Raw genomic sequence first — 15,066 nt, 5'->3', positions numbered from 1 at the left:
GCGGGGCATAGAGGAGAAACAATAATGTACAGTATGTGGAAAATAATGTGTTTTTTTAACCTTAAACTGCATAAACACATTTCATTACACCAAATACACAAACTAATGTTCTTTTTAGCAACATCATATGACCCCTTTAACAAATACACATTTCATGGTTGTTTTTTGAAACTTTTTTTAAGCATTATTACTTATTTCACATGTGGACAGACTAGCCAATCATAACAGAAGTCATTCACATATAGAAGTCTTAAAGGAATGGCAAAAAAACAAGCCATTTAATTGTAAAATAGTTCTGTAGTGGTAAATTTCAGCCGCAAAAAGCCTAAATTACTAACATCACAAGTGAACTATAAGAGGATAATAAAATGTTATAAAAGTGCAGAGTATGGCTGCGTTTAAATATGGTGTGAAATAATAAATTACTGTCTGAAAAGACTTTACAGCTTTAACATTCATTGCATAGATTCATATTTTATGATGCAACTGCATCATTCAAAACCTGCTAGTGTGCTTTCATTAAGGTTCACTGTCAATAAAATAATATATAGGTCTTTAAAGAAGTCTCTTATGCTCACCTAGGCTGCACTTATTTGTTTTAAAATAATTTAATAATTTAAAATAACCATTTTCTTTTTGAAACAAATTAAAATGTAGTATTTTAAAATGTAATTCATTGCTGTTATGGCTAAACTGTATTTCAGCATGCATTACTCCAGTATTACATAATCTTTCAGAAATCATTATAATATGCTCATTTGTTTTTATCAATAATATAATATAAATATGAAAGTTATGAAAGCCAAAGCAATTAAAAGGACTAATTCATCTTTCAGAGAGAAGCTCTCACAGCTCTCTCTCTCTCTCTTAACAGTAGCCATATTAAGAGAAATGTATATACACCAATGTAACAGTTAATAAGAATCTGAACATTGGAAGATTATCCAGAGAGCAATCACTGTTGATAATCCGGGTAGTCTGGGACTAGAAATCTGTTCCATCATAATGGCCGATACCATCTGCAAATGGCAGAATAAAGCATAGTATGTTTCTTGAGCTCCAAGCAATAGCGTGTTCACTGCTTCAGTTTAAATAAAGCTGAGTTTTCTAAACTAATCAAAGTGCTGGGAAAGGTCAATGCAGTAATTACATTTAAGGCACTGTGAGATAATAACAGTATATGTCTTGATCTGGGCACCAGCTCCTCTGAAGATTTATCTCCCTGTCAGCTCCTGTTTGCACAGGAAGATTAAAAATGAATAATCACTGTGGATGCATGTAATTAGGCAAGGCCAGAGGTCTGCCAGACATAAGAAATGTGTTCCGGTCCTGCATCAAAAAGACTTCAGGGAATGTGCAGACGCTGGTCTAAACCAATCAGCCGTTGCTCACAAATTAGTATCAAACAACAACCAGATGCCACAATGCGCAGCCTGATATCCAAGTATCATTAGATACACATTGTAGGTTTTGGTCAACTCAACAGTTTTCATAGTTCACACAAAACACTCATCATTTATGCATGCCCATGTCTTTTCAAGATAATGAAAGCAAATGAGGACTGGAATTGTCAAGCTCTAAAATGACAAAGTAGTATCATAAAAGTAACACAATAGTGTTTCAAATGACTTATGTGCTACATTTCAAGTCTTCTGGTCATATAACTCTTGTGTGAGAAACCGAGCGCATTTTAAGTTGTAATTCATTGATAATCTTTTCTTCCAGTGAGTTGGTAACACTGGCAAATGATCACTGAGTCAGTAAATTGAACAATTGAATCAGTTCTATTAATGAACAAACCATTGATCATTTTTGTGAATGATTTGGATTCACTGAAGATATCTAAATCATTCAGTTTTTTTTTTCTGTGAACTGAATCGACTGATTTGCTTAAATATTTTAATAATTGAGTTTTGTGAATTAAATCAAGCTATTAATAAATATATCTAAATCATTCAGAGCATTTTTCAAACTGAATCAAACTATTTGTTCAAAACATTAAAATGATTAAGATCAGCTTTGAGAACGACATCAAGTGATTCACTTAAAGATCTGAATCATTCAGTTTAGTTTTGAGAACTGAATAAAGCAAAAATATTCAAATTATTAAGATCAGTTTTGAGAACTGGATTAGCTGATTAATTACAATGATCTGAATCATGCATTCCAGTTTTATGAACTAGATCAACTGATTCACTTAAAAATCTGAATCGTTCAGATCATTTTTGAAAATGATAAAGCAATTAACTGAAAATATCTGAATCATTCAGACCATTTTTCCAAATGAAAATGACAAAATCATTCAACAAATTAGAATTATTAAGATTAGTTTTATGAACTTGACCAACCGATTCATTAAAAATATCCGAATTATTATACAGTTATGGAATGACATGAGGGTAAGCAGAAGACAGAAATGCTATTTTGGCCTGAACAATCCCCTTTAATTCCTTCAAAACTGTGAATTCCTTCATTTAATCTAAGCAGAAACAAAAAAAGCACTGCGTCTGCTGATGATATTCATCTCCAAATATGGAATATTTTGCTTGTTGCCCAGATCCAATTAATTTCCAGTGAGTAGATATTCCCTATTGTCACCGCATATGGCTAACTGTCTGGAGAAGGCTTCTATACTCTCTTCTGGCAGCTCTGGAAAAAAAAAAAATCTACAGATGACAACAAAAGCATACAGAGTAAAGCAATGACAGGTACAAGAGAACTGATGGATGTGACACGGAACAGGGCCTGCTGTATGTGTGCATTCAAAAGATATTGTTTATTTTTTGGAACGTCCTTTGAGGTGTCTTTGGCAGTGCTGCTGCAAGCTGATAAGCTCAAAACAACAAGCTTCTGACCATCGCAGTCGAAACATACTTTACTGGCAGTGCGCAGAATGTATCATTAGCTCCCTACGAAGGCATTCTCACTCTCTTAAATATGCCTACCGTCACAATAAACCAGCTGTTGTGAAGCAGCAGTTCTATTATACCTGGCTTAATATATATATATATTATCTTCTCATTTGCTTTGTTTTCCTATTTAAATCCACAATATGTTATTTTACTGGCTCAAGCGTCTTACGACAATATCATGCTTATTAATTTCAGATTTAAAGAAATGCACAAGAAGTGTGTTGCATGTTTTCAGTAATTAAAAGATATTAATAATCATTGTGATGCCATAAAAAGAAATCTATTTTGTATGCTATTTTTACATACAAAAATATGCGTTAATCCGAATAAATTCTGATTGAAGATTATTAAAGTACCATTTGCTTTTGTTTAAACTTGCTAACATTAATTAATTAAATGGATAGTTCACCCAAAAAGGAAAATATTTTAAAGAATGCTGGTAACAAGTCAGTTGCAGGTAGCCATTGACTTTCAGTGTATCCCCCCCCCATTCTATGGAAGTCAATGGCTAACCAGCAACTGTTTGGTTACAAACATTCTTCGAAATATCTTCTATGTTCCACTAAGGAAAGAAACTCATACAGGTTCAGAGTTTTCATTTTTGGGGGAACTTAAACAGAAGTGAATGGGGCCAATCTGTAAACAATAAAATACTTACTGCTAGCATAAATAAACTATATGCATATTAACATGATTTTAGTGTGAAAAAAAAACTTACTAACACTTACTAACCTTTTTCTGTGTGCATTCAATTTTACAACTTCATTGACATGACAACATAACACTAAAACAACTAAAACGACAATTATTAATCTCACATTTTTGTTTTTAAATACCCCAAAATTGGCACCATTCACTTCCATACTGTAAATGAAATACAGTAATCTCAATTTTTGCTTTTTGCAAAATAACATGGGATGACTGAAAATGATTATTATTATTATTAGCAGTAATCTACACCACAAATGCTGCTAATAGTGCTTAACTTGTATCAAACCTTTAATACTCCTTTAACAAAAGACAAACACTGTCTCAAAATTACTGATTTTTCCAAATGTAAAGGCACCAAAGGTATCAAAATAGTCTATACAAGTCATACACTATATTCCTAGTCTAATTTCAGTGTATTCACGGCACAAAGCTATCACATAGCTTCAGAAGTCTTCCCTGAATATAACACACAAGTCACATGAACTACTTTTATTGTGCTTTTTTTTTTGGAGCTTAACAACTAGAAATGATTTTTAGGTATCAAAATAACAAAACAGAAGTTTGGAATGCCATGAGAGTGAGTAAATAATGACAGAATTTTCATTTTAAAATAAACAAATTTTAAAAGCACCGTGATTTCGGTGCTTGGAGAGTCTGAGAATCCGTGTTATTTTTAGGTTGTAGAACAAAAAGGAACCCAAACAAAAGAAAACAATTGTAAACCGCTCTGGAGGGGAGAGAAGTACCCAATTTAGAGGCCTGAGATGAATCTGGCCTGTCAGGCACTGACAAAAGGTGATGGATTAGGAGTTAAGTCCTCTGAAAGCACTGGCAAGCGGGATACTCCTGAGGCCTCCTTCAAGTCCAGCAGTTCTGAGAAGAACATGTGCAATGACACCAGAACCTTGACATCACCAGATCCATCTCTGCCCTCCGAGTCAATCGTGATGGGAGCCAAAATAGGGTTCTCACCTCTCGCGACGACCCTCCGTGAGCCGGTACAGATGATTGGCACCTCCGTCTGCACATGCTCGGATCTTGGCTGAAATGGCAAAAAAGAAACAGGAGGTGCTTAGATGAATCCTTGATCCGCTTCATTACAACTCAGATCTGGACGTAAAAATGAGTGAAGATATAAATATAATTGAAATCACATTATACAGCTATACGTTTGAAGCCATTTCAGAGCCCATCTCGGTAACTGCTGACGTGCTGAAATGAAAACAAATAGATTATTCTAGATCATGGCCAGGCTGACAGTAATGGCTCCCCTGTGCCTTTCGCGAAAACACTAATCATTTCAGGATGAAGGTCAGTCTGTCCTGTCAGGATCATCATCGATTCTGATAAGCATAGTGAGCCTTGTCATTTCCAAGGTAAGGCCAATGGGAAGCTAAATCCAGTTAAACAGGCCACTGGTTTTGACGAGGGATATGACAGTCAAATCTACATAATGAATCTTGATCGACACTGTGTGTAATAATCTAAAATCTAAAAGTAATTTTCATATATACATATATAATACAATTATGAAATATAATAGTAATTATAATGCAGTACATATATGTATATAAAAATACATGTATATATATTTTGCAATATATATCATATTTAGTATTATTATAAATCGTAATAAATATTGTATACAATATAGTAAATATAAAAAAAATCATAAACTATGAGATTTTGTATTATTATAATATATATTTATTATATATAATTACATAAGATAGAGAGAGAGAGAGAGAGAGAGATGTTGATATATAATAAGCATGCATTAAATATTATGCATGAAAATGTGCATAAGGCATTAAGGCAACCTTTATAAATGCTATATAAACAGGCTTCAAGTAAAGTACTACCTGAGATTTGGTTTTTAGATTTTGAATTCAGTGCAGGCTGACAAATCTGGGAAAGATGTCACAGCATATGCTCAGTTGGAGAGTACAAAAAATAGCATCTAAAAGTGACATTAAAATGATAATCCTGCCGACTTTGAAGTCTCGACATGAGAATGAGAAGAAGTTCAGAGGAAGTGCTCTTGACTTTTTGCAGCTGATGAACTAACACACACAGATGTGGGATTCACTCTCTAGACAATAGCCAGATGTAACAAACAGGAATTTAAAACACTGAGCATTTTCACTGAATAAATTAGTTATTTTAAACCAGGTGCTTTGAGAGTGACAGCTTTTTTCTTCCTTTGAAGACTTTCCTTCCTCCATTTATCAAGTAGCTTGGTTATAAGCCTGCAATCCTATTATTTAAAACCACAAAACCCCAACGGAAACGCATTTATAAACAAACAGAGGTGACTTTATGTTTTTTTCAAATACATTCCATGAAAAAGGGAGGGAATATTTTCACGGCCGCATGAAACAAAGATGATTTTCTGGGACAATCACTCAGATGTTATGCCTATGAGAGTGAGGAATCGTCACAAAGATCATGTCAAGACAAACGTAATCTTGTCAGCACAGTTGGTTTATGGCCAAGCATCAAGGGAACAGAATTGCATTATATGCCTCATCAATAATGGAATGCGTTTGCAAGACACTGCTGCGATCCTAATGGAAACGATGGCTTTGGGTTTACTGTTAAAAATAACTTATTTCAGATGAAAGTACGAGGAGGATCAAGGAAAACATTTTAAACAGTTAAACACCTGTACGAATTAATTGTCACCACTTTTTCTCTGCTTGGTGACACAGGAAAGGGTGGAAGCACAACAACACAAGAACGTTCACTTTCAATTTACACAGCACCTTCATGAACTGAAAAAGTTTCTGCACTCTTGAAAACGTGATAATACACTTTGTGACTGCTTGCAAGGTTCATCTTGCTCTGGATGACACGTACAAAAAATGACACTTTTGTTCCTTTTGCTGTCTGTTTCTTAGATGTCTAAACAATGTCTTAGACTAGATTCTATGTACACTAACTTAAAGTCGACCTATTTGGTGCTATTTATCTGCAGTCTACAGGCTATTCTGTGGTCAATGACTGATTGATATAAGCTACTGAGAGTCTAATAAATCAGCAGGGCATTAACTACACATTGTAAAGGAAAAAATAGGGCTGATAATTAATTAAAGACCAATCAATCACGAGAAATGCAGCCAAATGAACATTATATTATTGTAACAAGTAACTGAAAAGATACTGAAATTGTTTTATTGCATTTAAAAGTATTTTATTTTTTAATAATTCATCATAGCAAAATAATACTTTAAAGTGACAGTTGAAAGCCCTAAAAAAATTCAAATATTTACCATCCATCCATCCATCAGTCTGTCTATCGATCCAGAGAAAAGCCCCAAATGATTTTAATTAAGACAAATTACCCTACACAGATGTATTTATTTGTTTGTAATAAGTATAATATATTTATTATATTAAATATATATTTATTATATAATACTAAATCTAATATGTATTGCAAATATTTAAAGAAAAAACTATAAGGCATTATTTTGTACATATGTGCTATTGGTTTATTTATTAAAATAATCATTCCAAATTAATGTGTTAAATCTGCGCTTAGGCTACGTATAAGAGTGTTTGTTAGTGTATAATTATCAGCTTTTTAAAAATATTTATTCAAAAAGCAATAAAACACATTTTATAAAGGTTTTTTTTTTTTTTTACAATCGTGCAGTACAAGTCTGTCAGTAATGACCCAGAGAAGATATACTTACAAAGACACAAGTAAACCGTACAATCATTTGCTCTTTAGTTCTGATGAAATAACGTCTCATGATGACGCATCCAGGCCAGTCATTCATTAGTTCCCAGACAGCTCAATAGGTCTGGCAAAGACATCATCATTTGTTCATAGGGTGATTACACTGGCGTTTTCAATGCAGTCTCGGGAGGTGAATCAAAGAAGCTTTTCTGTAAAGATCCCATCAAAGTAAACAGCGTGCTACATCTCTAACCGGAAAACAGGCCGTAATTGAGTGCAGTCGAGAACTCCAGCTAGGTGCAAGACTTAAAAGCACTGGGCTGAATGCAAATGACTCATTATTTTGACACCAGGCAAATATATTAATATGAAGTCTTCAATAAAATGAAGACTTTACCACATGCCGAGCAAAATAGGCAATAGTATAACATCCATGGCCATGAATCTTGAGAATCAACGGCACTTAAACTGCTTTCAGTTCTAAATGTGCTGTGAATATCTAAAATGTGGGTTCAATTACAGCTGCAAGATCATGTGATCTGCCTTTCAAGACTTTGAATTTAAGAAGCATCACTTTTGGCTTTCTTCATGCTGTTAATGAACAAAAATTCAGTGAAAAAGTTTGAAAAGCTTGAAGTTTGAAGATGTTTGTCGCTAGAGTGTTGCTATGCAATTGCTAGCATGTTTCATAATGTTGTTAGCTTGTTTTAGAACATGTTTTAGCATATTAATAGCATGTTGCTAACATATTTTGGCACACTGGATGTTTAATTACAGCTGCAAGATCACGCACTCTGCTTTGTCCAAGACTTTTCCTGCATCTGAAATCAAATACTTCCCTACTATATATATTAGTAATTCTTTAACAGTCGTGAAGTAAGTTCAATTCAAATACCTATTCAGACAGTATGCAATTTTGGGCGCACCAGTTATTCTCTTGTTTTAACAAGTTGCTAACATGTTTGTATTAGCACATCACTAGCATGTTTTAGAATGTTGCTAACATGTCTTAACATACTGATAGCATGTTGCTAACGCTGTGGATATTCCCAGCTGCAAGATCATCTGATTCTTTTTTCCTAAGACTTATGAATCATCACCTTTGAAGCTTGAAGTTTCAAAGATTGAAGTTTGAAGATGTTTGTCGCTAGAGTGTTGCTATACAATTGCTAGCATGTTTCATAATGTTGTTAGCTTGTTTTAGAACATGTTTTAGCACACTGGATGTTTAATTACAGCTGCAAGATCACATGCTCTGCTTTGTCCAAGACTTTTGCTGCATCTGAAATCAAATACTTCCCTCCCTGTTGAAAAAACCAACATATGCTGGTTAGGTATGTTTTGACCAGCAAAGGACCAGCATAAACCAGCAAAGGACCAGCATAAACCAGCAAAGGACCAGCTTAAACCAGCATCCCAGCATCAAAACATACCTAACCAGCATATGCTGGTTTTTTCAACAGGGCTACTATATATTAATAATTCTTTAACAGGCGTGAAGTAAGTTCAATTCAAATACCTATTCAGACAGTATGCAATTTTGGGCGCACCAGTTATTCTCTTGTTTTAACAAGTTGCTAACATGTTTGTAGCTTGTTTTAGCACATCACTAGCATGTTTTAGAATGTTGCTAACATGTCTTAACATACTGAGAACATGTTGCTAACGCTGTTAGGATATTCCCAGCTGCAAGATCATGTGATTCTTTTTTCCTAAGACTTATGAATCATCACCTCTGGCTGTTAATAAATAACAATTCAGTGAGTCATTACAATCAAAATTAATTGAATCTATAGAAAGAACTGGTTTTCAACTACTGAAAAGCTTTACAAAAGAGTTTGCGGTGGGTTGTCCAAAAGTAAACAACCAACCAACCAACCAACCATTCTCACTTGTGGTGAGGCAGCATTACGACGGCCGGAGATGCTGGAGGGGGTAAATCATTCGTGAATGCTCTTTTACCGAAGCCCTGGTGCAGGACAGATAACCTTGTAAATAAACACTTCATAATCCACCAGCAGTGCTTCCTCTTCCTGTCATGAACTTTTGCTACTCGGCCGGTGTTTTATGGGGGACAAATATTGATGAGGCAGACTTTGCTGTCGCTGATTTAATGTCTTTTGGCAGTGGAAGTGAAGTGAAGCCTGTGGCCTCTGTAAATCAAAGAGGGACGAGTGGTCAACGAGCAAAATGGAAGATTAGTATGCCTTTTAAGATGGTTTTTTTTATCCTCAAAAGAGTTGAGAGGGAGAATGGGTGCAAAACTTTTAATTTAGGTCTACAATTTTGTATTTCCTTTGAAGGAGGAAGTTTGGGTAGGATACATTAAAAAAAAGCCAGTAAACCTTTTTCATGGCCATGGCCATATGTTATTTGTTACTTGTTGTTAGTTGTAATATTTCTTATTTTAGAGAGCATCTGATTGGACAAAAATCTATGTATAAGATGAGTAATCAATATTTTTGCTCCATTTTAATGAAAGTGCAAAACTGAAATTTTAAAAACAATGAATACACTACTGTTTAAAAGTTGTGGGGTTGCTTAGATTTTGTAATGTTTTTGAAAGAAGTCTCTTTATGTTCACCAAGGCTGCATTTATATGATCAAAAACACAGTAAAACATTAATATTATGAAATATTACAAGCAGTTTTCTATTTCAATGTATTTAAAAATGCTATTTATTCCTGTAATGGTAAAGCTGAATTTTCAGCAGTCATTACTCCAGTCTTCAGTGTCGCATGATCTTTCACAAATCATTCATGCTGATTTGGAGCTCAAGAATTATTTCTAATAATTATCAAATTTGTAAAGTTACAGTGCTGCTTAATATTTTTGTGGAAACATTGTTTCAAGATTATTTGATGAAAGAAAGAAACAAAGAAAAAAAGAACAGCATTTATTTAAAATAGATATATTTTGTTTCATTATAAATGTCAATTTTCTGATAAATAATGTTTAGGAGGCTTACAGATATGGACTGAAAGCCACAAAACTGTAAATCATTATCAATCCCATCAAGCACAATCCATCCATTGACCAAAACGCCAAGGAATGTGAAATGTTCCAAAAGATTATAAAAAGCCCAGTCAAAACACTGGTGGTATTGCAAAACAAACTGTCAAACAAATGAGGCCCTTTCACACTCTTCAATACAGAGAGAGGACTAATTACTCCACATACCACAATATTTGGAAGAAAGGTTTCTGGACAGAAGAAAGAAATGGTATACTATAGTGTATCTGATTTCTGTGGCAATGTCAATTCTTCAATACACCAAGCTTTTATCACAGCAGGACATTTGAAGCATTTCCTTCTATAAACACCAATATTAGAGAAGGACAGCTTACAGGAGGTGACTATGGCTTCCACAAATCTGATTTGGTTTTCAAATTCAATCTTTTAGACTGACTGTCCACTCTGTCATTTTGCAAGTATAGAAATCAGTTTTTCACAGTGTAGTCATTCTCAGATGTGATGAATATCACTGATGATGTCAGCAGAATGCCAGGAGACTTTCATATACTACAACTAAGTGTGTAAGTGTGGACTTTTTGCCTCTGCTCATGTCTTATTGCCACGGTGCTGAACTAATAAGGTGTACGAGATAACGTAAGTGACATTTTACACACTAAGCCATATCCAAAACCGCTGACTCGTACACTCATTCACTACAAAGTGAATGCTACAGTTTGCTATATGATGAAAGAATGACTGAAAATGAGTGTATCTAGAGTGTATACAGCTCCATAAAAATATAGAAGTTAAAAAAGATCAGACTGAGATGCAATGCAAAAACTTTGATCTAAATAAGATTGATGTGGTTTTCGACTGGTTTGTACACTTTGTAACGGTTCACACTTAAAAAAAAACTATTTGAGTTGGACACTTTTGTGAAAAATTTGTGGCTTTATATACATTACGGTTAAAAATTTGTTTGGTCAGTAAGATTTTATTTGAAAGAAATTAATATTTTTATTCAGCAGTGATGCATTAAACTGATCAAAAGTGACAGGAAAGATCTATAATGTTACAAAAGATTTATATTCCAAATAAATGCTGTTTTTTTTAACTTTATATTTATTAAAAAAAAAATCCAGAAAAAAAATTGTCGCGTTTCCACAATAATATTATGCAATAAATTCAACTTTGCCATCACAGGAATAAGCAAAAAATTTAACTATATTAAAATAAGTTATTTTTGTATTACTGTTTCACAGTATCTTGTTTCTTAAATAAAATAAAAGAGTTTGCAGTTTAAAATTCAGTACTAATCACACAACTGAAATAAGAAAGAAGTGAACTTTTGAAGTTACTTTTGCAAAGCATGCAAAAATGTGTTGGTATCCACAAAGTGTCGTCTTTGATCATCCAGTCCTATAGAGCACTGGTGGTGCCACCGGCCCATAGGACTGCACTTCTGAGGCTCACTGGAGGAGGGGTGGAGTGCCCTGCCCCGGTCCCTCAAGGAAAACCATCTGGATTGATGGTGATGTTCACCCTGCTCCCAGCAACACACTCGTCGCCCACCTGCTTTGCCTCCAGAGCAAAGCCACATGAAAAATGCACAGTATCTCTGATGCAAGGGCAGAGGAATTACATGATCAGGAGTTTTTAAATGAGATCAACTCAGGAAACCAACAAAAGCTAGTGCAATATAGTCTCTCGCCTGCATAAAAACAAAGCGGCAACCATCAGAAGGAAAGAGTCTACAAACAACAGGAAAAATTTATAAAACAAATAAAAATAAATTTTCTTAACTTATTGCACTGCTGAAAGGGCTTCGATAGCCCTAAAAATTCTGTAAAGAAAGAAACTAGGGCAATCAAATTAATGCACAAATTGAGTTCAATTAATTATGAAAACAATGCAATAAGAAAATTTATGCAATTAATAATTTACTCATCTGCCTCACTAATGTAATGTCTAATCTAATGATTTATCTTTAGCTAAGATGATTTCACAGCCAAAAAATAAAAAATAAATAAAAATGTATTTAATTAATTTGAATTAGAATATCATTGAATTAATTCGATATAATTTTTAATTGACAGGCAGCTTTAAAAAAAAAAAACATTAGGTGCGTCCCAATTTGCATACATGCATTGTGTATCTTAGAATTTTTATACTTTCATAGTATTTAAAATATTTAGAATTTTACTTAATACTTAGTAAAATAAAAAAATAAAAAGTTACTTTAATAAGCTATGAAGACAAACAAAAAACAAGAGTTATATAATCATAGCTCATCCAGTGGGGGATCGAAAAGATGACTAACGCATTATAGGTTATAAGAGCTTTATAGCATACATATCTCCGTTCTATATATCAACATTTAGGCCTGTCTGGCTTTTTCCAGTGTGTTCTGTGCCAGGTGTGTCACCATACTCTACTGCACAAGCAAGGAAGACAAGTACAGACAAGCATCAAATCATAGGCCAATGTGTGATATTAATCACAAAATCAATACCTTTACTCCACAGCACATGGAAGTACTGCTCATCTATCGGCTGATTTAGGATAACCATGCAAATCCTCTGTTTTCCTGGTGAAAGCACAGAAGAAACACACAGAAAGTGAACATTAATGGGCAGGTATATTTCAACAGCATCCTGTGGTTACAATGTAGTCTCAGTCCTTACAGTGTGAAACTGAGCGGAAAAACAAACAAACAATCAAAAAAACATTATTGTAATATTTGGTTTCATCTGGTGAGATACAGCTCTAAATAGAAGCAGCTAATGAAAATAGCAAGAGTAAAAACGATGATAGAGCCTAATGCCCTTGGTAAACAAATTCTGATGGGTTTTCCACAACTGGTAGATGTACTTTGTGCAGCAACGTAATGCAAACTGTGTAATATTATTAAAACAATTTCAGCTTTACACATATTAACATATAAGTAAAAGATGACTTTTGTTCTTAGAAACAATTCTAAATCAATTATAGTCAGTAAAGAACATTAAAATTCAGCAAAACACTATGTATAAGCTCCCATAATATATAAATTTTTTTTTTTACATATTTACTTGGATGAATAAATGAAAGAAAATATAATAACAGTAAGGAGAAATGGTGTGCCAAATGTTATGAAAAATTTGTTTAAAAATCTTTCAATTAATTTTTTTGAGCAAAATCTTTTTCAGCAAAATTCTTTTTTGTTGGAGACGAACCCTAATGTTATTACTTTATATAAAATGAAATTATTTTGGAGGCAGTAGAGTAAATAATGGGAAGAAAAGGTGGTATCTCCCTTTTGAGCACCAAAGCTCAATGTGAGCATGTGTGCTTAAGCGCTACGGCACAGTACCAATATATAAGTCACTTTGTCACATACTGATCCAACTACACAGTCTGAAACACTTTATGGGAGAAAACGAAATGTGGTCACTCTATAATTTTGTGTTTTTAATATTTCAAGATAACGTTCTGTAAGGCATCTCAGCACTCCAACAGTCCCAAATGCATGGGTTCACACATTTAATTACAAAACATTCCAGAGCCAAGCTGCTCACACATTTGAAATCCCAAAATCTCCACATGGCTAAATGCTGGCAGCATTAAGAACATACAGCAGCATTAATGCATGTTTTTTTAGTGAACATTGTAAAAAAAGAAAAGAAAAAGGGATAACCTACATCACAGCCTGAGCAACCGTAATGAGTTGAGTACACAGTGTACGTGTCAAAACTCTCTCAGAATAAATGACAGGTACTTTGACGCTGACGCTGCTGTGAACAGAACATACCTTGTGGAACAGGCTGGGGAAATATCAACGTCCTAAAATGCGAACACAGTGTATAAATGAACGAGAGCTAATTGCAATACCATTGGCAAAGGGTAGATGACTCCAAGAAGAAACAACATCTGTATTTTACAACAGTAATTCCACATTGGTTTTTCACATTTCAGCCACAGATCTCCTCTTCCTGTAAATTACATTTATGATAGCATACACTTTTAGTAGGGCACCAAGGATGTTTTCCACATTTTAATATTTTCTTTCGGAATTATCAATTGAAATACACAGAAATTATCATATACCAAATTAGCTGAGAGCTTGCTGTTCATTAGGATACAAAAAAAATTGCAATTCAACACATAAACAAGCTGGGTTTGATTAGTTCACAAATTGGAATGAATAGGACATGAAACGCAAATCTTGAAATGAATTGAAGGATCAGCAGCACATGCTGAGATATGAGAATGTTGTATTTTTGGACTAGGTCAAAACTCTGGGCCATGTCTTCAGTCTTCGTTTTACTGAAGGGTTATATAGAACATTTCAGAGAAGTGTAAGCTCACATGAGTCCATCTATTCCAGGGTATGTTTGTTCTCATGAGTCTTTTGTCTTGAAATCTCTTGAGTATGTGGACCTTTTGGGAAAATTATCAAATTTAACTACAGCAAAAAAAAATTCTACAGTTCTACAGTAGGAGCAAGCTCAACGGTAGGAGCAAGAAAAAACAGCATTAAAAAAACCCTTTAAGTTGAGATCTTGATTAAAAAAAAAAAGTTTGATTTTGCGTTCGTGGCGAAATAAGCATGGCCTGTTCAGGCTACCATACTCCACAACTGCAGTGTTGATGTTTAATTGAATATTAATAAAATATAACGTCTCGGTTACGTATGGTAACCCTCGTTCCCTGAAGGAGGGAACGGAGACGTCACGTCGTGACCGACGAATTGGGATATCGCTTCGATAGACCAATCTACTTCGAGTGTAAACTAAACGAGCCAATGCACATTGGCATGCAAT

At 34.2% G+C, this 15,066-nt stretch overlaps 1 protein-coding gene across 1 annotated transcript in view; it reads right to left on the bottom strand.

Moving 5' to 3' along the window:
- LOC107758288 (thiamin pyrophosphokinase 1-like) overlaps positions 1-15,066 on the bottom strand; it is a 62,298-nt gene that overhangs the window by 40,191 nt on the left and 7,041 nt on the right. The window contains exons 3-4 of the mRNA XM_016575994.1: positions 12,777-12,851; positions 4,596-4,665 (exon numbers count right to left, since the gene is read on the bottom strand). Coding sequence (XP_016431480.1) covers positions 4,596-4,665; positions 12,777-12,851 — 145 coding nt within the window. The remainder of the gene's footprint in view (positions 1-4,595; positions 4,666-12,776; positions 12,852-15,066) is intronic.

Source organism: Sinocyclocheilus rhinocerous, unplaced genomic scaffold, assembly GCF_001515625.1.
Source record: "Sinocyclocheilus rhinocerous isolate Xijiao unplaced genomic scaffold, SAMN03320098_v1.1 scaffold142, whole genome shotgun sequence".
Classification (NCBI taxonomy): Eukaryota; Metazoa; Chordata; class Actinopteri; order Cypriniformes; family Cyprinidae; genus Sinocyclocheilus; species Sinocyclocheilus rhinocerous.
Note: the sequence above shows the minus strand (reverse complement) of the source record. Positions and strands in the feature narration are given on the sequence as shown.